At 46.8% G+C, this 22,936-nt stretch overlaps 1 protein-coding gene across 7 annotated transcripts in view; it reads right to left on the bottom strand.

Annotated features, from left to right (window-relative positions):
* Positions 1 to 22,936, bottom strand: part of LOC137421896 (uncharacterized) — a 60,675-nt gene that overhangs the window by 19,409 nt on the left and 18,330 nt on the right. For 6 of the 7 annotated variants that reach the window (XR_013622646.1, XR_013622645.1, XR_013622644.1 and 3 more), the window contains exon 2: positions 11,126 to 11,248. Coding sequence is in view for 2 of the 7 variants with exons in the window: in XM_078773106.1 (XP_078629232.1) it covers positions 11,126 to 11,248 (123 nt within the window). In the remaining 5 variants the exon portion in view is untranslated. Of the gene's footprint in view, positions 1 to 11,125; positions 11,249 to 19,061; positions 19,238 to 22,936 lie in introns of those variants that run through there. The other variant, XM_078773105.1, reaches the window with a different exon arrangement.

Below are 22,936 nucleotides of genomic sequence, written 5' to 3' on the forward strand. Positions count from 1 at the left end.
TGTTTATGGGTAGTGTTGTGTTTTGTGGATACAGTAAGGGGTAAGGGAGGGGCAATGTAGGTTAGCTGGTGGGGGGGGGGGGGGGGGGCGTACGGTAGGAACGTACCTGTCTCACCTGGTTCTCATGTGCCCCCAGTGTGCATCATCTTGTATTGCGTGCACTTTTGCGCCCTTACCACCTTACTCATATTTTTTTTTTTTTTTTTTTTTTTGTATACAAGATCGAGGCTCGTGAAAGAGCGAACATTAATCACACAGAAAGACAAACAGACACATAAAACAAATAACATCGGGAGCGGTAGACAAGATGGGGAGAGAGGGGGAAGGACACAAACACAACATTTGAGAGCAGGGACCGAGAGACATGGAGACATCGAGAGATCTGTGGGAGGGAGAGGGCTTTGGGGGGGAGGCATGTGAAGGGGGGGAGGCATGTGAAGGGGGGGAGGCATGTGAAGGGGGGGGGGGGGGGTGGGAGAGGTATAAACATATGGACACTGCCAGGATTTCCAGGAAAGAAGTTGGAATTTCAAACAAGGTGGATCTGGGGTGAATTAGTGGGGGTAGAAAAGATCAAGGTTATGGATGGGGGAAGATAAGAGATGGTGGTGAACGGCTGTTTTAAAGACCTGGAGGGAGGAGAGGGATTGAAGGGAGTGTGGGAGTTTGTTCCACAGGCGGGAGAAAAGAGGAATGAAAGAGTGAAGATGAGCAGAGAGCCGAGATTTCGGCAGTTTAACCATCAGAGGGTTGCTGGCAGATCTTGTGCGACCTGTAGGAATATTTGGGGGACAGAGCACAGAGAGAGCTGGGGGAGCAAGGCCGGAGAGGAGTCGGTAGAAGACAGAAAGGCCACCTACCTGCCTGCGGTGAGTGAGTGAAAGGCCCTCAGAGATAGCTTCATCGCGGGAGATTCCAATGATTTTGAAAGCTTTGGATTCAACAGCGTGAAGCCGAGCCAGGTGTGAGGCAGGAGCACCAGCCCATAGGGGAGAACAGTATTCCATTGAGCTGCGGATGAAAGCCTTGTATGTGGTGAGGAGCTCAGGTGTGCCGAGGAAGGACTTCGCACGACGGAGGATGCCCAGTCGGTGACTGGCTTTGGAGGCCAGCTTGGAAATGTGGTTTTCCCAAGAAAGATCATGGCAGATAGTGAGACCCAAAAGCTTGAGTGACAGAACTTCTTGGAGAGGATTGTTGAGAAAGTAGATGGGAGGGTTGTCCAGTCGATCTTTTCGGAGAGACATAGTAAGAGAGTGAGATTTGGCAGGATTGAAAGACATGTTCCACTTGTTTGACCAGTCTGTGATTTTGTCCAGGTCTTCAGAGAGTGAGGAGGCTGCAGACTGCCGATCTGAGGGAATAGGAATGGAGCGGCAGAGAGTGGAGTCATCAGCAAAGAGATAGAGAGGATTTTCCAGAGAGTCAGAGAGATCATTGATAAAGACCAGAAAAAGCACAGGGCCCAGCACACTTCCTTGGGGAACTCCAGCCTGAACAGGAAGGGGAGATGAGAGAAATCCATTCAGGGCCACACGTTGACTACGACCAGAGAGGAAGTCCGCAAGCCATGCATGGAGATTTCCATGGATACCATAGGAGGAGAATTTGGTGAGCAGAGCTGGGTGCCAGACCGTATCAAAGGCCCTTGATATGTCAAGGGAGACAGCTCTGATTTCCTGTTTGGCATTGAGGACCTCCATCCATTGTTGAGACAGCAGAAGCAGCATGTCCAGAGTAGAGTGACCTGGTCTGAAACCAAATTGATGATCAGAGATCAAGCCATTGGAGAAGAGGAAAGATTTCATATCCGAAGCAATGATGGATTCCATGACTTTGCTGATAATTGGGAGCAGGCTGATTGGTCTGTAGTTGCAAGGATCTGTTTTTGCACCTTTTTTGTGTAAAGCGGTAATGTTAGCTGATTTCCAGGATGCTGGCAGATGACCTTGAGCAAAAGATAGGGTGAAAAGAACAGAGAGAGGGTGAGATAGAGCGGCAGCGCAGGATTTTAGGACCCGTGGGCTGATGCCGTCTGGTCCAGTTGCAGAATCAGAGTCGAGGTTTGACAAAAACTCCTCCACCTTGTCAGGAGAGAAGGACACAGAGTCCAGGAGCAGTTGGGTTCGACTGGGAAAGGTGGGAACAGAGAGAGATGGGTTTGGGACTAAGGATTTCGAGGCGAACACAGAGTTGAGGCATTCGGCTTTGTCACGTGCGATGTCAACTGTGTGGCCATTTGAGGTAAGGGAGGGGATGGAGGGGGAACAAACACCAGAAACGGATTTGACCAGACGCCACCAGGATTTGGAGGAAGGAGACAGGTTTGAGAGTTCATTCTTGAGTGAGGAGAGATAGTGCTTCCTGGCACTCCTGAGGGTAGACACACACTTGTTCCGAGCTTGGTGGAAGGAACTGAGATTTCCTTCAGTTGGATTAGCCTTCCAAGAGGCAAAGGCAAGTTGTTTCAGGGCAACTGCCTCACCACAAGATTCAGTGTACCATGGACGGGAGGAAGGGTAAGACAATTGAAGGCGAGATGGGATAAATCTGTGCATGAGAGAGATCAGTTTGCTTTGGAAGAATTCCCAGGAAGAATTGATGTCACTTGTCTTCTTCTTTTGTCTCCCACCTCCGAGGATCTGGCTTTGGGGCAGAGAGAGAGGAGAGAGAGGTGCTGGCTCCGCAGTTGTGGGCCTGCACTTTCGCTGCTTGCTGCCTGGATCGATACACCATATGGACCGCAATTTTTGTGGCCGCCCACCATGGACCGCAGTTCTCTTGCGGGCAAGCACCACCCGTTGATGGACCTCTGGGTCAACGTGGCACCTATGCCATACAGGTGAACCACTTATAGTTGGCCCCCCTGACGGCCACAATTTAGAAATGGACGCGGTTGGCGCCTTTCTTTATTTTTGAAGGAATCCAGAACACCAAGTGGGCTCCAAGGCAAGACCAGCGGCAGAACATCGGCCGGCTGCGACACCACCGGTGATTGTTGAACACTTTATTGGTGCACCGGATGGTGCTGACTGTACATGATGGGGTGGTGCTTTTGGTGCTTGGATGGGGTGCTCTGCACATTATTAAAGGCCGTAAGGCCACAGAGCACTCGTGGGTTGGTGTATCGATGCTGGCATGCGTGCTCTCTCTATGCATAACATCTGCATGTGTTCCTCCAAAAACAGGTCCTGGATCGTAGTGTAAATATCAGTGTAGTCTTGTGTAAATAATGCTCCCTACCGGCTGTATGTTTAGTTTGAGGATTCTTTCCGCGATTCGGTTATCCTGTGGGTGTGTTTCTGTGAGGAGAAGGGTGCAACGTCGCAGGGGGACATATTTACTCATTTGTGAACATCTGTAAAACTGTCGCACTCAGGGTTGAGTTAATAGTAGAGGGAACTACATCTGAGTGCCACACTAACGTAGGTAAAGATTTATCGGGTCGGGACGCCCCGAGGTAGAGAAGGGTGCAATGTTGCGGATATGGGATTTGGCCTCCATCCATATCCACTTGTAAATATTCCCCTATTTCCCCAATACTCCCCAACTATCCCCAATCCCCCATTCCCTAGTCCCATTGTCTGTAAACAACACTCTGTAGCCCCGACCTTCCCCTTTTTCCCCCATTAAATGTCGTGCCCAGGTTCACCGCATCTCACGTAGACAACTATAGGACATCTTGCTAGTTATTCTTAGTCTATGTCAGTTAAGGACTCGTTTCCATTAATTCTGACTCTTCGTTGCACCAGAATGTGATTGTATGGCACCAGTAGTAAGTTTAGGACCTCCCAATACCTCCCCGCATCTCTTCCTCATGAAACAACAACACCAACAACAACAACAGCGGCGCGGGGAGTGCGCGTCCTCACTCCGGCTTGGTTAGCCGCCATTGACCATGTGCTCCGACGGGGTTACCACGCAGGGGCTGACTGTCAGCTCCTCGTCAAGGGCGGAGCTAACGAGCCGAGGGCGTGTCACTCCCCGCTGGACATGCGCAGGGAGACGGAAGTGACGTCAGATGCGCCTGAGCTATGAAGAAGAAAGGACGCCACCTCCTAGCGCTGAGAGATACCTCCCGCCTCTCTGGACCGGACCGAGTCGATTCTGCCCCTGAGCCAAGGTGCACCTTGAGCCATCGACTGCCTGCCCTTCCTTGCCATCAATCCCTGTGTGAGTCAGTCTTGTCCCGTTTGTCTGTGGTCTGTCGGGGCTAAGATAAGACCGTGTTTAAGTGCCCATCTTTCTGTGCTGTACCTCTGTGCCGTGTAATCTAAACGTTCTGCATAACCCATATTATATCCTCCTCCGGAGGTCTTGAGAACTGTACCCCTGGTGTCGTGTCATTTAAATATACACACACACACACACACACACACACACACACACACACACACACACACACACACACACACACACACACACACACACACACACACACACACACACACACACACACACACACACACACACACACACACACACAAAATATTGGCATCCATGCACGTTTTTCAAATAATGCACCATTTCTTCCAGACAATTGTTGAAATAAAAAATATTTTGGTTTGGTATTTGGTATTGTACACCGCTCCTTTCCTATGCCATCTCCAGGCATTGCAAATCGTCATTGCCGGGCACCAAAGGGGGCTCGGCAGTGACGCACGCTGAAAGAGAGTACTCAGTTTTCACTCTGGTTTCTTGTTTTCTTTCTTTCTTGTTTTCTTTCTTTCTTGTTTGTTTGTTTTCTTTCTTGTTTGTTTGTTTGTCCGGACGATATCTCAGCCATCCTTTGAGCTAGGAAGCTGAAATTTCGGCACAATAGTGAGCAAGTCCTTTGTCAAAAACGCAGGGTATTTTTTTTTTTTGATTAATCAATAAATTGAGGAGTTATTTAATTATTAGCGATTAATTAAGTACTTATTTAATTAATCAAATTTCCTTTCTCTTCTGACCATTAACTCAGGCACCTTTTGAGTTAGGAAGCTGATATTTGGACATGCGAATGACCAGGTGATTTGGCTGCAAAGGATATTTTTGATTTATTAATTAATCAATTAATCGATTAATTATTTAATTATTCGATTAATGACAAAAAAATTGTTTTTTTTAAAGTTACAGATTCTGATGAAATAGTGGTAGTTTATGTGTTCTCTGACCAAATTGATTAATAATTTAATTTTTTTATAATTATTATTTATTTATTTTCATTATTAATCATTAATTTAATTAATAATAAATTTAATAATTTAATCATTTATTTTAATAAATTTAATCATTATTAATCGGTCTCGTAAACCGAAGATCGCGGGTTCGACCCCCGTCCGTGCCTTTATCCTTTAGTCCCTGGTGTTGGGCTAGCGGCTAGGGTGCCGGCTTAGGATCCTAGGATCCTGGGTTCGAATCCCGGTCAATCGCTGAATTAACGCCAGGGGGGTTGACTCAGCCTGTCATCCTTCCGAGGTCGGCAAATTGAGTACCAGTTCACTGGTAATTCCCTGTTTGTCGTTAAAGGCGGCAAAAAGGGTTGGCGTCAGGAAGGGCATCCGGCCGTAAAACATTGCTTCAAAAAGGGGACCGAAAAACATCAACAACCACAGTTCCCAAAAAAGGCCAACCCCCGCTTGCGGGGAAAAATGGCCTCTAAAGGTGGTTTTTTTTTTGGTTTTTTTTATTAATCATTTATTTATTTTCTTTCTCATTTGGCCAATATCTCAGGCACCTTTTGAGCTGGGAAGCTAATATTTGGACATGAGTGACCAAGTGATGTGGCTATCAAGGATATTTTTGATTTATTGATTAATCATTTCATCTATTAATTATTTATTGATTAATCGATTAATTATTTATTGAGTAATCAATTAATTATTTAATTTTTTATTAATGACTTATTTAATTAAATTTCTGAAAGATACATCTTCGGATGAAGCACTAGTGGTTTAGTTATGCTATTAGCTAATTGATTAAGAAAATATTTTGTGATAATCTTTTATTGATTTTAATTATACAATTAATCAATCAATTAGTGTACACCTCTCCCTCCCAATGCAGCCTCTATGAGCTGCACTGCGGTATTGCCGGGTGCCTGAGGCGCCCCGGCAATGCCGCGCTGTAGGATATTTAATTATTTGGCATGGGGGCGGTGTACTTTGAATGTATGTGTACTTGTTTTGGTTTTGGTTTGTATTTCTTTGGATTGCAGTGGAACAAAACAAAAAAAGCTGATCAATAACTAAATCTTAGCTTATTCCACACAGAAATCCTAAAATGTCCCAGACAATATTATTGGCACCTTTTAGAAGTTGTTAGAAATAATTAGATTTCAAGCAGGCGATGCGACTTTACTTTGGAATTGAACTCACCTGTTGCGAGTTACAGGTGCCTGCAATATAAAAATCACTCATTCAACTCGTTCAACCTTTACCCATTTCAAACGTTTACCGAATTCGAACCATTAATCAATTCAAATTAATGCAAAAGGAAGCGCTTGACTGCAGTTATTTTGTCGAAAGGCTGTGCTACTGTCGGGGATGTATCGATTGAAATGTCCACACACCAAGAGCAATTTGGATATTTTAATTCTCTGGAGAAGATTTGATTGAATACACACAAGGGTTACAACAAAGCTTAACAGTATACGATGCCGGAATACACGACCACAGAGCATCACAAAACGTTTCCCAGAAATCTTCTGCCCGATTCGGTTGCATCTCGTCTTTTTTTTCCTTTTCTTTTTTGTATACAAGATCGCGGCTTGTGAAAGAGCTAACATTAATCACACAAAAGGGCAACCGACACATAAAACACAAAATAAGGGGAGCGGAACACAAGATGGGGAGAGAGGGGGAAGGACACAAACACAACATCATCAAGCAAGGACATCGAGAGAAATGTGGGAGGGGGTGGGCTTGGGGGGAGGTGGGAGAGGTATAAAACACATCAACACTGCAAGGACTTCCAGGAAAGAAGTTGGAATTTCAAAAAAGGTGTATCTGGGGTGAATTAGCAGGGGTAGAAAAGATCAAGGTTTTGGATGGGGGAAGATAAGAAATGGTGGTGAACAGCTGTTTTAAAGACCTGGAGGGAGGAGTGGGATTGAAGGGAGGAGTGGGGGAGACCTGAAGGGAGGAGTGGGGGAGTTTGTTCCAGAGGCGGGAGAAAAGGGGAAAGAAAGAGTGAAGGTGAGCAGAGAGCCTAGATTTTGGGAGTTTAACCATAAGAGGGTTGCTGGCAGATCTTGTGCGACCTGTAGGAATATTAGGGGGACAGAGCACAGAGGGAGCTGGGGGAGCAAGGCCGGAGAGGAGTCGGTAGAAGACAGAAAGACCACCAACCTGCCTGCGGTGAGTGAGTAAAAGGCCCTCGGAGTTAGCTTCATCACAGGAGATTCCAATGACTCTGAAAGCTTTGGTTTCAACAGCGTGAAGCCGAGCTAGGTGTGAGGCAGGAGCACCGGCCCAGAGGGGGGAACAATATTGCATTGAGCTGCAGATGAAAGCCTTGTATGTGGTGAGGAGCTCAGGTGTGTCAAGGAAGGACTTTGCACGACGGAGGATGCCCAGTCGGTGACTGGCTTTGGAGGCTAGCTTGGAAATGTGGATTTCCCAAGAAAGATCATGGCAGATAGTGAGACCCAAAAGCTTGAGCGACAGAACTTTTTGGAGAGGATTGTTGAGAAAGTGGATGGGAGGGTTTTCCAGTCTGTCTTTTCGGAGAGACATAGTAAGAGTGTGGGATTTGTCAGGATTGAAAGACATGTTCACTTGTTTGACCAGTCTGTGATTTTGTCCAGGTCTGCAAAGAGTGAGGAGGCTGCAGACTGCCAATCTGAGGGATGAGGAATGGAGCGGCAGATGGTGGAGTCATCAGCAAAGAGATAGAGAGGATTTTCCAGAGAGTCAGAGAGATCATTGATGAAGAACAGAAATAGCACAGGGCACAGAACACTACCTTGGGGAACTCCAGACAGAACAGGCAGGGGAGATGAGAGAAATCCATTCAGGGCCACACGTTGCCTACGACCAGAGAGTAAGTCCGCAAGCCATGAATGGAGATTTCGATGAATACCATAGGAGGAGAGTTTGGTGAGCAGAGCTGGGTGCCAGACCGTATCGAAGGCACGTGATATGTCAAGGGAGACATCTCTGATTTCCTGTTTGGCATTGAGGACCTCCATCCATTGTTGAGACAGCAGAAGCAGCATGTCCAGAGTAGAATGACCTGGTCTGAATCCAAATTGATGATCAGAGATCAAGCCATTGGAGAAGAGGAAGGATTTGATATCCGAAGCAATGATGGATTCCATGACTTTGCTGATAATTAGGAGCAGGCTGATTGGGCTGCAGCTGCAAGGATCTGTTTTTGCACCTTTTTTGTGTAAAGCGGTAATGTTTGCTGATTTCCAAGATGCTGGCAGATGACCTTGAGCAAAAGAGAGAGTGAAAAGAACAGAGAGAGGGTGAGATTGAGCGGCAGAGCAGGATTTTAGGACCCGTGGGCTGATGCCCTCTGGTCCAGTTGTAGAATCAGAGTCAAGGTTTGACAAAACTTCTCCACCTTGTCAGGAGAGAAGGACACAGAGTCCAGGAGCAGTTGGGTTCGACTGGGAAAGGTGGGAACAGAGAGAGATGGGTTTGGGATACAAGATTTTGAGGCAAACACAGAGTTGAGGCATTCGGCTTTATCACGTGCGGTGTCAACTGTCGCCATTTGAGGTAAGGGAGGGAATGGAGGGGAAACAAACACCAGAAACGGATTTGACGAGACGCCACCAGGATTTGGAAGAAGGAGACAGGTTTGAGAGTTCAATCTTGAGTGTGGAGAGATAGTGCTTCCTGGCACTCCTGAGGGTAGACACGCACTTGTTCCGAGCTTGGTGGAAGGAACTGAGATTGCCATCAGTTGGATTTGCCTTCCAAGAGGCAAAGGCAAGTTGTTTTAGGGCAACTGTCTCAACACAAGTTTCAGTGTACCATGGACGGGAGGAAGGGTAAGACAACTGAAGACGAGATGGGATAAATATGTGCATGAGAGAGAGCAGTTTGCTTTGGAAGAATTCCCAGGAAGAATTCATGACAGAGGCAGTAGAGATGGGAGACCAGTCCAGATGATTGATGGCTGCTTGCAGACTGTGCCAATCAGCCTGAGTGAAATGCCAGACTCGTCGGCGCTGAGGAGGCTCTCTGAGAATGGCCAGAGAGATGTCCACGTTAACAAGCACATGATCAGAAGAAGAGCAGCAGACATTTGCAGGGAAGTTTGTCATAACCAAGTCTAGAAGAGAAGATACTCCATTGACTGAGATCCGGGTCGGGAAACTGACACAGATTGTGTCAGTCCCAATGAGTCGCAGAAGTCCTTTGCTGAGGTGCCATGGCTGGTGAGAGAGGAACCCACACCCAGCCAGCTGGCATGATGACAGTTGAAGTCGCCACATATGAGGAAGAGCGAGTTTGGATGAGTTGATAGAAGTTGGTGCATGTTGCCAGACAGCGAAATGTAAATGGAGTCATCACTGTTTGGAGGACGGTACAGAACACATATGAACAAAAGGTGGGAGCGGAGAGGAAGCCGTAGCCAGAGGTACTCCTGGGGGTGGGGTGGAGAGAGGGCAGTGCAAGGAGAGTGAGAAAGAGAGTTTTTGATAAAGATAGCAACCCCACCACCAGGACGAGGCTCAGGTCTATCATACCGGAGGAGGGTGTAACCAGGAAGAGATATTAAGAAATCAAAGACATCTTGAAGCAAGAAAGTTTCTGTTAAGCATATCAAGTCTGGATTGTCAGAAGCAACCTGAATGTAGAGATCAATCGGGTTTGAGCGAAGGCCCCGGTTGTTTGAGGTCCATGCCGTTAATGAGGTGAGAAGGGGAGCATCAGATGCAGGACAGGGGAGGGGAGGGGTAGGATCAGATGAAGGATGAGAGGGGGATGTCGGGAGAGCAGTTGATAGTGTGTCAGAGATTACAGAAGAGTTACAAGAGAGGGAAGGATGAGGAGGACGAAAGGTTTGATGGTGATGGGATGAGGCACAGTGAGGGGTTGTTTGAGGGGGGGGGGGCAGAGAAAAGTAGAAGGTTGGGGGAGGTGGAGATATGAGATGGAAGGGAAACGAAGTGGGGAGGAGACAGCTTTGAGGAGGAGGTGGGAGGGGGGAGAATTTGGGAGGGATGGTTGGGGGGGAGATTAGAAGGGCAGGGGTTGGGGGGGAGTTTTGAATGGAAGGGGCAGGGGGGGAGTTTAGGAGGGGAGGGGCATGGGGGGAGTTTAGGAGGGGAGGGGAAAGGGGGGAGATTTGGAAGCTAAGGGCAAGGGGGGAGATTTGGAGGGGATGGGGCAAGATGGGAGGTTAGAAAGTGGATGATTAATGAAAGATGAACATTTATAACAAATTGGGTTTATTGTGATTTTCAAGTTAGTGATCCGTTTAAGAACGATGGAGGAGGGGTGGAATGAATGTGAATTTAGAGCATGTAGTGATTTAGAGTTATAAGAGATTGAATATTTTTTTGAAATGGAATGATTTGGAGAGGAAATTGAAAAAAGCCTTTTACATAGGAAGAAAAACAGCGTGTTGTAATATACCACTGAATAAAACACTGCAGGGGAAAGTTTAAACATATTTAAACAGAACCGTGGAGAACAATCTTATATTCTCAAAAATACCAACGGGGAGAGGGAGCCTTGAGGGACAACCACGAGTCACGTGAACAGGGCAAAAGGTGGAAGGCAAGGAGATAACGGGGGCGGGGCGAGACAGCGCACTTGGGCAGAATCACACAATGGGCCAACTTCACACGTGGAGAATGGGAAATAAATGTTGTTGGTTTTTTTTTTTTTTTTTTTGGGGGGGGGGGGGGGGGGGGTTAAAACGTTAGATAAAGAGTAGATGTACGGGGAGGTTTGGGGGAGAAAGGGAAATCTAAAAACCTAGCAAAAACAGCGAGGGAAGAAACAAACTTCGACGGGGGACAGGGGAAGCCTGAAGCGAGGCCGCAACATGCGCGGCAAACAAACGATTAATTTATGAAAGCTTAACACTGAGAAACTTCCAAGGGACACACAATAGGTTCACACACCGAAAGATAAATACAGTTTCGACAAAATACAATTGTGAACAATGACTTAACTTTGAAAATGTGGAGAACGTGTGCAGCTTCGAAAATCCCTGCCGTCGTCTCGAAGATCTCGCGAGTACCTTTTATAGTGCTTCTTGAGACAAAATAAATGCTTCTGTGCTTTGAGTCGTCAGACTGGAAGATGAGAGGTTGTACAAGGAGTCAGGGATTTGAGGCAAGTTGTCGCTATCAGCATGGTAAAAACATCTGTTGTTAATTCAACTGAAGCCATTTGAGATAAGCTGTTGAAGATGAAAGGAATACACACATGGTGTTTTGCTGTACCGGCGCCTGAAGACTCTTGGCGGGCGAAACAACTTTGTTCTTTTACATATACCTTCTTTTCACAGATTAATCAATGTAGCCTTTGTTCCTAAGTATTTCAAACCACAGCAACACACAATATCTAAAATTCATAATGCAGATTACTCAAAGACTTATCACTAACTAGCTGAACGCACCAGGCGTTGCCCGGGTTCTTTTTGAATGAATTTAATCTTCTGTACATAGGTCTTACTACTACAATTCAGCTTTTACTCACGGCCGTAAAAGATTGACTACTATAATTCAGCTGAGCTTTTAATTGTGAAATGGTCCCGGTCCGGCCGAGGCAGGCTCGACCGGCCTCGCCACCTAGCCGATAACCTTCCCGAGGCCCGTCCCGACATTTTTTGTTTTAGAGGTTTCCTCCTATCTTTCACCGTTCAGGAGATTAGCGCGTGCAAACAAACAAACAAACAAAAACTTTCTTTTATATATATAATATAGATAGAAGATTATACTCTTGACCTATATTGGCAACATACATTTTGAAGATTATAATGATTGGTGTGTCATGAGATGTGTGGAATAAAAACAACTAGTGGAAGATACCATCATTCAAAATTAGCCAAAAACTTTGAACAGCAACGACAGTTAACTTTTATTACTCCTGAGAATTAAAACATATGATGAAACAAATTTGAAACAAGATGTCGGTGATAATTCACCTTTTAACAAGAGAAACATCTCACTACAGGTGGGAGTCGAATCGGACTACCACACTAACAAATATTAAGTCGAGGGTGTCAATAATTTTGTGAATGCCTTTTTTTTTTTTACTGATTTAAAAGGATATTTTCAGTTCTGAATCAAAAACAATGGTTCTGTAATTACCTCCGCCACCAAAGGTGGATGGAGGTTATGTTTACGCGCCTGTCTGTATGTTTGTCTGTCTGTCTGTCTGACTGTGAACAAGGTATTTCAAAAAGTAGTGGACAGATTCAGGCAAAATTTGGCTGAGAGGTCGTGTATGTGACAAGGACGAAATGATTAGATTTTCGTGGAGATCCGGATTCGGATCCGGCTAGTAAAATTTTTGAAGTGATTCATAATAGTAAAAGTAAAAATAGTAAAATAGTAAAATAGTGTAAAATAGTAAAATAGTGTAAAATAGTAAAATAGTGTAAAATAGTAAAAAGAATTTAAGTGCTTCTTCACCATTGAGAGATAGGGCCAAAAACGATACACAGCAGGATGTCTCAAAAACTTATTGACGGGTTTGGACGAAACCTGGTGGAGAGGTTGTATGTGTGACAAGGGCTAATCAATTCGATTTTGGTGAAGATCTGAAGACGGATTGGGATAACAGAATTATTTAGTTTTTAAGTGATTCTTCACCATTGAATGATCGGGCTAAAACCGATACAAAGCACGATATCTCAAAAAATTATGGACGGATTCGGACGAAAGTTGGTGGACCGATAGGGTGTGTCACAAAGACGAATCGATTCGATTTTGGTGAAGATCTGAATATGGATTCGGATACGAGAAATATTAATTTTTTTAAGTGATTCTTCACCATTGAGAGATCCGGCGAAAAGCGATATTAACATGATATTTAAAAAAGTTATGCACGAGTTATGACTAAACTATAATTGCTCTAGCAGGGAAAATGGCCTTAAAATGCATGTTGTTGTTGTTGTTGTTGTTGTGTTATGACTAAACTGGGTGGAGGAGTTGGTTCGGTGGCAAGAACAAGCCAATTAGATTTTGGTTCAGCTCCGAATCCAGATCTGGTGCACGACCGAGTGCCTCCGAATCCAGGTATACACACCACCTCCGAATACACACTACCTCGAAATCCAGGTATACGCTCTACCTCCGAATCCAGGGTATCCACACTACCTCCGAATCCATGTATCCACACTACCTCCAAATCCAGGTATCCACACTACCTCCGAATCCAGGGATGCGCATTACCTCCGAATTTAGGGATATGCACTACCTCCGAATCCAGGTATACACACTACCTCCGAATCCAGGTATACACACTACCTCCGAATCCAGGTATACAAACTACCTCCGAATCCAGGTATACACACTACCTCCGAATCCAGGTATACACACTACCTCCGAATCCAGGTATACACACTACCTCCGAATCCAGGTATACACACTACCTCTGAATCCAGGTGTACACACCACCTCCGAATCCAGGTATCCACACTACCTCCGAATCCAGGGATGCGCATTACCTCCGAATTCAGGGATATGCACTACCTCCGAATCCAGGTATACACACTACCTCCTAATCCAGGTATACACACTACCTCCGAATCCAGGTATACACACTACCTCCGAATCCAGGTATACACACTACCTCCGAATCCAGGTATACACACTACCTCCGAATCCAGACCGTGTACACACGACCTCCGAATCCAGGCATACACACTACCTCCGAATCCAGGTATACGCACTACCTCCAAATCCAGGTATACACACTACCTCCGAATCCAGGTATATGCACTACCTCCGAATCCAGGTATACACACTATATGCAATTATATGCAATTCTGTTACGTGGTCCCCTCGGTGAATACCTGGTCTCGGTGACCCCCGGACCGTGAGAGGAACTCCGCCAGCAAGCTGTATTATATAGGCGCTTTCGCCACGCAATCCATATGAATTTCACCCAGGAGACAACTGATTTTCAAGGATATATTTCCAATGGTAATGATACCATACAATTTCAATGACACAACCACGGAGATTTTCCCCGAGCAATCAACAATACACAACCATCAACAATATTTCAATGACACAACCAATTCCCTATGAGTAAGATGGCCATCTTATATATGTGTGTCCCGGTGAGTACTCACACCCTCTTTCGGTCTCTGCTCCTCACAATGTCTCTGGGCCCCTCCTGACCAAGATACTGGTCGGCGTCTCCGCACTCGGGCGGTTGAACGAACCCCGGGTGGACGTTTCTCCACCGGGCAGGTATCGTACCAGGCACCGTGGCTGCAGCCCCTCGTGGCCACGCGGAGCGGGTACGGTAGAGCAAGCCAAACCCCACGCCGCTTGCAAGGCGCGTTAGGTCCCAACGTGCGACCCGCACGCGTCTGTTTAGACGGTGCCGCGAACGATACCAGACGCGGGGTCGATGCACGGCCCCACGTCAACTTGACGTCTCCACCGGGCAGGTACACGTCCCGGTGATTCCTCTCGCCAGACCGGCTTCGGAACGCCGCTTTTCCACGCAGCGCAAGGTCGATCCCACCTTTTGGTCGGAGCGGGGCGAGGAAGAATAATACTCGTCCTTTTTTCCTCGTGTCTTTTTTTTTTTTTCGTTTCCGGTCACTTCCGTTTCCGGCCACTCCCTCAGTAGGGCTCCTGACCCTCCAACCACAACAACTACACAACAACTTAATATACTACACACGGATAAGCAAAGACCTGAATGGTAATTCACATACATTCACATAAATATGTAACAATGCACTACCTCCGAATCCAGGTATACACACTACCTCCTAATCCAGGTATACACACTACCTCCGAATCCAGGTATACACACTACCTCCGAATCCAGGTATACACACTACCTCCGAATCCAGGTATACACACTACCTCCGAATCCAGACCGTGTACACACGACCTCCGAATCCAGGCATACACACTACCTCCGAATCCAGGTATACGCACTACCTCCAAATCCAGGTATACACACTACCTCCGAATCCAGGTATATGCACTACCTCCGAATCCAGGTATACACACTACCTCCGAATCCAGGTAGACACACTACCTCCGAATCCAGGTATACACACTACCTCCGAATACACACTACCTCCCAATCCAGGTATACGCACTACCTCCGAATACACACTACCTCGGAATCCAGGTATACACACTACCTCCGAATACACACTACCTCCGAATTCAAGTATCCACACTACCTCCGAATTCGGGTATCCACACTACCTCCGAATCCAGGGGTACACACTACCTCCGAATCCAGGTGAACACACTACCTCCGAATCCAGGTGTACACACTACCTCCGGATCCAGGTATACACACTACCTCCGAATCCAGGTATCCACCCTACCTCCGAATCCAAGGGATGCACTTTACACACTACCTCCGAATTCAGGTGTACACACTACCTCCGAATCCAGGTGTACACACTACCTCCGAATCCAAGTATCCACACTACCTCCGAATGCAGGTATACACACTACCTCCGAATCCAGGTATACACACTACCTCCGAATCCAGGTATACACACTACCTCCGAATGCAGGTATACACACTACCTCCGAATACAGGTATACACACTACCTCCGAATCCAGGTGTACACACTACCTCCGAATCCAGGTGTACACACTACCTCCGAATCAAGGTATACACACTCCCTCTGAAACCAGGAAAACGCACCACTGAGTGCTGTTCTAGTTGTTACCTCTGCCACCGAAGGTGGAGGGAGGTTATATTTTCACCCGTCTGTCTGTCTGTCTGTGAACAAGATATCTCAAAATGTTGTGGACAGATTCGGACGAAATTTGCCAGAGGTAGCCGATGTGAGAGGGACGAAATGATTAGATTATGCTGAAGACATGAAGGCCGCACAAAACACTTTGTTCTTCGACTGAGGTATTCCATGTGACTTTTCAAAGTAATGAACTTTTTTTTCTTTTTTTTTGTATACAGAATCGAGGCTCGTGAAAGAGCTGACATTTATTTCACAAACAAATCAAACAGACAAACAAAATATATAAAAAGAGGGAGCGGAAGACAAGATGGGGAGAGAAGGGGAAGCACACAAACACAACATTTGAGAGCAGGGACATCGGGAGATGTGTAGGAGGGAGAGGGCTTGGGGGGAGGAGGCGTGGGAAGGGGTGGGGTGGGAGAAGTATAAAACACAAGGACACCAAGGACTTCCAGGACAGAAGTTGGTATTTCAAAAAAGTGGATTTGGGGTGAAATTAGCAGGGGTAGAAAAGATCAAGGTTTTGGATGGGGGAAGATAAGAGATGGTGGTGAACAGCTGTTTTAAAGACCTGGAGGGTGGAGTGGGATTGAAGAGAGTGAGGGAGTTTGTTCCAGAGGCGGGAGAAAAGAGAAATGAAGGAGTTAAGGTGAGCAGAGATTCTTGATTTTGGCAGTTTAACCATAAGAGGGTTGCAGGCAGATCTTGTGCAACCTGTAGGAATATTTGGGGGACAGAGCCCAGAGGGAGCTGGGGGGGGGGGGGGGGGGAAGCAAGGCCGGAGAGGAGTCGGTAGAAGACGGAAAGACCACCAAGCTGCCTGCGGTGAGTGAGTGAGTGAGAGGCCCTTGGAGTTAGCTTCATCGCGGGAGATTCCAATGATTCTGAACGCTTTGGTTTCAACAGGGTGAAGATGAGCTGGGTGTGAGGCAGGAGCACCAGCCCAGAGGGGAGAGCAGTATTCCATTGAGCTGCAGATGAAAGCCTTGTGTGTGGTGGGGCGCTCAGGTGTGCCAAGGAAGGACTTCGCATGACGGAGGCTGCCCAGTCGGCGACTGGCTTTGGAGGCCAGATTTGAAATGTGGTTTTCCCAAGGAAAGATCATGGCAGATAGTGAGACCCAAAAGCTTGAGTGACAGAACTTCTTGGAGAGGATTATTCAGAAAGTAGATGGGAGGGTTGTCCAGTCGGTCTTTTCGGAGAGACATCGTAAGAGTGTGAGATTTGTCAGGATTGAAAGACATGTTCCACTTGTTTGCCCAGTCTGTGATTTTGTCCAGGTCTGCAGAGAGTGAGGAGGCTGCAGACTGCCGATCTGAGGGATGAGGAATGGAGCGACAGAGAGTGGAGTCATCAGCAAAGAGATAGAGAGGATTTTCAAGAGAGTCAGAGAGATCATTGATGAAGACCAGAAAAAGCACAGGGCCCAGAACACTACCTTGGGGAACTCCAGCCTGAACAGGAAGAGGAGATGAGAGAAACCCATTCAGGGCCACACGTTGACTATGACTAGAGAGGAAGTCCGCCAGCCATGCGTGGAGATTTCCATGGATACCATAGGAGGATAGTTTGTTCAGCAGAGCGGGGTGCCAGACCGTATCGGAGGCACGTGATATGTCGAGGGAGACCGCTCTAATTTCCTGTTTGGCATTGAGGACCTCCAGTCCTCCATCCATTGTTGAGAAAGCAGAAGCAGCATGTCCAGAGTAGAGTGACCAGGTCTGAAACCAAATTGATGATCAGAGATCAAGCCATTGGAGAAGAGGAAAGATTTCATATCTGAAGCAATGATGGATTCCATGACTTTGCTGATAATTGGGAGAAGGCCGATTGGTCTGTAGTTGCTCGGATCTGTTTTTGCACCTTTTTTGTGCAAAGCAGTGATGTTGGCTGATTTCCAAGCAGATGGCAGATGACCTTGAGCAAAAGAGAGGGTGAAGAGAACAGAGAGAGGGAGTGAAAGAGTGGAAGAACAGGATTTTATGACCCGTGGGCTGATGCCGTCAGGTCCAGTTGCAGAATCAGAGTCGAGGGTTGACAGAAACTTTTCCACCTCGTCAGGAGGAAAGGACACAGAGTCCAGGAGCAGCTGGGTACGACTGGGTACGGTAGGTACAGAGAGGGATGGGTTTGGGGACACAAGATTTAGAGGCAAACACAGAGTTGAGTCACTTGTGACTTTTGACACTTTACACAAACATCAACTGTGTTCAAAGAACGAAAACGTGTCGGAGCTCCTTCTGTGCAATGTTTGACACCTGTTTTCAAATCACTAAAGATCTGACTGCGCCACCTTCCGGAGGATGAATGCAACAACAATGCCGAGCACGTAATTGTACACGACCAGGTTATCTCTTTAATGTTTGACCTCACTCTTTTCCCATGCACAAACCTGTCGCTTGTTAACTGAAATGTTGCTCAAGCACAAGTTTTAACCTTAACGTGGTGGCTTTGCCGTAAAGACGAAATCTCGACACATCGACAACACAATGAGTCAAATGAAAGAGAGTGAAGCGAACGACAATGGAGCGAAATCGAGTGGAGCGAAGGCGAGTGCAGCGAAGGTGAGTGCAGCGAAGGTGAGTGGAGCGAAGGTGAGTGCAGCGAAGGTGAGTGCAGCGAAGGTGAGTGCAGCGAAGGTGAGTGGAGCGAAGGTGAGTGGAGCGAAGGTGAGTGGAGCGAAGGTGAGTGGAGCGAAGGTGAGGGCAGCGAAGGTGAGGGCAGCGAAGGTGAGGGCAGCGTAGGTGAGGGCAGCGAAGGTGAGGGCAGCAAAGGTGAGGGCAGCGAAGGTGAGTGCAGCGTAGGTGAGGGCAGCGAAGGTGAGGGCAGTGTAGGTGAGGGCAGCGAAGGTGAGGGCAGCGAAGGTGAGGGCAGCAAAGGTGAGGGCAGCGAAGGTGAGGGCAGCGAAGGTCAGGGCAGCGAAGGTGAGTGCATCAAAGGTGAACACAATGAAGGTGTTTACAGAAAAGCCAAACTCATCATGTGGTAGCAGTATGTGGATGGAGGTTATGTTTTCACCCCTGTCTGTCTGTCTGTTTGTCTGTGAACAAGATGTCTGAAAAAGTTGTGGACGGATTGGAACGAAATTTGGCAGAGATGTAGCATATGTAATAAGGAGGAAATGATGAGATTTTGGTGAAGGTCCGGATTCAGATCCGGCTGGTAGAATTTTAAAATAATTCTTCACCATTGAGAGATGGGGAAATAGGCTCGTAGCTTTTGCTTTTGTTCTCATCAGCATTGACTTCCGTGATTGGTCGCTCCCGTCCATAAAGCACAACGCTCGATTCAATCAGTATGAATTCGTTTTTCTCTGCAATTCTTGGTCCGATTTCACAACGTTGTGCACGGGATATGACAAAACTGGGTGGATGAGATGGATAAGTGACAAGAACAAGTTCATTACATTTTGGTTCAGATCCAAATCCAGATCTGGCCTATCAGTGGATACAAAACAAACTATTCAACCTGGCGGAGGTATGCGCTCTACCAGGTGCTGTTCTAGTTATGTACGTCTGTGTCTGCATGTGTGTTTATGTGTGTGTGTCTGCATGTGTGTTTGTGTGTGTGTGTGTGTGTGTGTGTGTGTGTGTGTGTGTGTGTGTGTGTGTGTGTGTGTGTGACATTCCTATTGCGAGTAAAGTTGGAATAAGTGATGTTGCATTGATGGGTTGACTGACTGCCTGGACGCAACTGAGGTTGTGGATCTACTGATGTACTATCTATTGATGTGGATCCATGATCGAGGTTGTGGATCCGCCGTTTGGAGAGGTCCTGGGCTGAAAGGATTGAAACCTCGAGGAAGAACGGTGCCCAGCTGATGATCCATGCAGTCGGGAAACTAGTCAGTTGCTTACGGGTTAACGTTCTTGCTTTAGGTGGAGAAACGATGTTTGAGGTTTACAATTTAAATAAAGTTGAATATGGGATGTTGTGAAATTACCATCATTTACAACAATCCTTTAAATTATTTATATTTAAGTTTAGGAACAACTGATACTGTACAATTAATTAAGTGTGTGTGTGTGTGTGTGTGTGTGTGTGTGTGTGTGTGTGTGTGTGTTTATGTATTTGTGTGTCTATGTGTATGTTTATGTACAGTCATGTGAAAAAGTAAGTACACCCCATGTAAAGTTTTGCCTTTTTCAACATATTTCAACATACAGCTATTTGATCTTCATTTCAACAATATTGATAGATAAAGATGATATAATATAACAAATATCATGAAACATTTACATTTTGTAGTCCATTGTATAATTTAAATAAACATAAATGCAAATTTCGCATGTGGAAAAAGTAAGTACACCCTTGGCTCTAATAGGTGGTATTGCCCCCTTTGGCAGAAACAACCTCAAGTCGGCATTTCTTATAACTGTCTACCAGTCTCTGACATCGACTGGGAGAAATTTTTGCCCACTCCTCCATGCAGAATTCTTTCAGCTGTGCGATGTTTGAGGGGTTTCTTGCATGCACAGCTCGTTTCAAATCCCCCCACAACATCTCGATGGGATTTAGATCCGGGCTTTGACTTGGCCATTCCAGAACACTCCATTTCTTTCTTTTCAGCCATTCCTTGGTGGATTTACTGGTATGTTTAGGGTCATTGTCATGTTGCAAGGTCCACCTTCGGTTGAGCTTCAACTTTCCGACAGATGGCCTCACATTATCCTCAAGCACCCTCTGGTACAATGAAGAATTCATAGTGGATTCTATGATGGTGAGCTGCCCAGGCCCTGATGCAGCAAAGCTGCCCCAAACCATAATATTTCAACCACCATGCTTTACAGTTGGTATCAGGTTCTTGTGGTCAAATGCTGTCTTTGGTTTTCGCCAAACATGTCTTCTGGTACTGTGGCCAAATAGCTCTACCTTTGACTCATCTGTCCAGAGCACATTGTTCCAGAAGTTTCCCGACGTTCCCGTTCGACGACGTTTCATTGTTACGGACCGCGGATAAGATGTTGTTTTGCCGAGCGGATGGCGCCGCGGCCGAACAGTTACCCCGACTAACCCGATTCCTGGACGTTGGCCAAAATCGCGCCACAGGTATTCAATTTGGAAACCTCTAAAGCGACCGAATGTAAAGAGGAAGAAGAAGACGTACAGAAGAATAACAGGATTTATTATTTACACACTAAGCAAAAGGAGCAGTCAAGGTTATATACAGGGAAAATGGAAAAAGCAGGTGACACAGTGAAAATACGAGGTTAACTATACAAGCTTAATTAACCCTGGGACAAGACAAACAAAACAAACTCACGTACACAAGAAGGATGGAATGGCAGGAATGGATGCTGGAAGGAGGAATGGGAAGGTTCAGCTGGGGCAGATGGTTCGGGTTTGATCCCGCACGGGACGTCGGCTGGACCTCGACGGCCACCGATGCCAACGCTATCTGGTTCCCGCGGGGTAACGGGTTGAAGCTGCCTGGTGGAGTCAACGCTGCTGGTGGAGCCAAAGCTGCTTCTCTGGCTCACCTCAGGACGCGTCTGCCGTCTCTGGCGCAACTCTTTCTTGGACCCTTTTTTGCACAACTCTGTCTTGGTACCTTTTGCGCAACTGTTGTCATTCACCTCTCTTTGGCGCAACTCTTATAATTGACTTCTCATGCAACTCTTGTAATTGACCTCGAACCTTCTCTCTCTCTCTCTCGCAACGGCGTCCGCGCGCGCTTATATAATGCCTCGGGCGATCAAGCCGCCGGCCTTCAGGACACGCCCATCGGTGAGCTCGCTTCGGCCCTGATTGGTGGGCACAGGCCCTCTGACTCCACCCTTGATGACGATGGGCGGGCACGCCCTTCTTCCCCGAGCTGACCATGCCGTAATGGCGGCAATTGCAGTTGGCAGTAGAAGTTTTGGGAATGGGAATGAAAGGGGATCTATCTATTCGAATTCGGTGCAATGGAGTATTAATTAATGGAAGACAAGGCCTTACCCTAATACACATAATAAGGATATAACTGTCAACAAGGGGGGAAATCTATGATTGGCTAACGTGTGGTGTTTATGAACTAATTAGGGGAAGCGCTTTGACCTTTATACATAACTGTAGCAAGGAGGGCGATATTTTACAACAATTTACACAACAACAACAAAAAAAACAAACCATTCTCATATCCACAACACTGCACCCTCCTCCTCTTAGGCACGTCCCGGGCCTCTTACCTTAACTTTTAGTGTGGCACGTAGGTGTAGTTCCCTCTACATTTAACCTGACCCTGAGTGCGACAGTTTTAAAACATAAATAAATATGTCCCGCTGCTCCATTGCACCCTGCCTAACAGATTCACGCCCACAGCTAACCGAATTGCGGAATGGTCTTCAAACTATACATTTACGGTGGGGGGCGCATTATTTACAATGACTACTTTATTTACAATACTAACCCAGGACCTGTGATCGTTCTTTTTGGGGGGGGGGGGGGGGGGGACAGTCTGCCCTGCATCGATGCACCATGCAAGCACCCTAAAACGCACCAAAGCACCCTCAAGCACCAATCGGTGCACAGTCATCACTGTTCATGAATAAAAATAACCAAACACCCCCTAACCCTGCTGGTGGTCTCTTGCTCTTCGGCTCCCTCTGCTGGCTATTTGCTTTCTTCCAGTTGTTGTCTTTCTTTCATTTTCTTACTGGCGGCCTATTGGTGGAAATAAAATGCACCCAACGTGTCCATTTTTTTAAATTTATGGCCCACAGGGGGGCCGACTATGTATGGTTCACCTGTGGGGCATCGGTGCCCTGTGGCCAAGGTCCGCCAGCAAGATCTCGGGCCCTCATGGCCGGTTCCAGCAGAGGGGCCATGCCCCAACCCATGGGGTCCATAAGTGGTGCTCAGCCACAGACATGTGGTCCATAAGGTGGTGCATCGATGCAGACAGCGGGTTCTGGGAGTTCCGGGCACACAATGGCGGACTCACGCACGCTCCCCTCGGCGCCCAGTGGCGCACAGGTCCTCATGTGGGAGACAAAGGGGGGAAAGACAGATGAGCGAGGGGTAAGGTCACAAGGGTACACATCAATCAAGGCAATGCAAGGCGAAGTGCGTACGGAGAGC

This window comes from Myxine glutinosa, chromosome 2 (assembly GCF_964187855.1).
Source record: "Myxine glutinosa chromosome 2, kmMyxGlut1.1, whole genome shotgun sequence".
NCBI lineage: Eukaryota > Metazoa > Chordata > Myxini > Myxiniformes > Myxinidae > Myxine > Myxine glutinosa.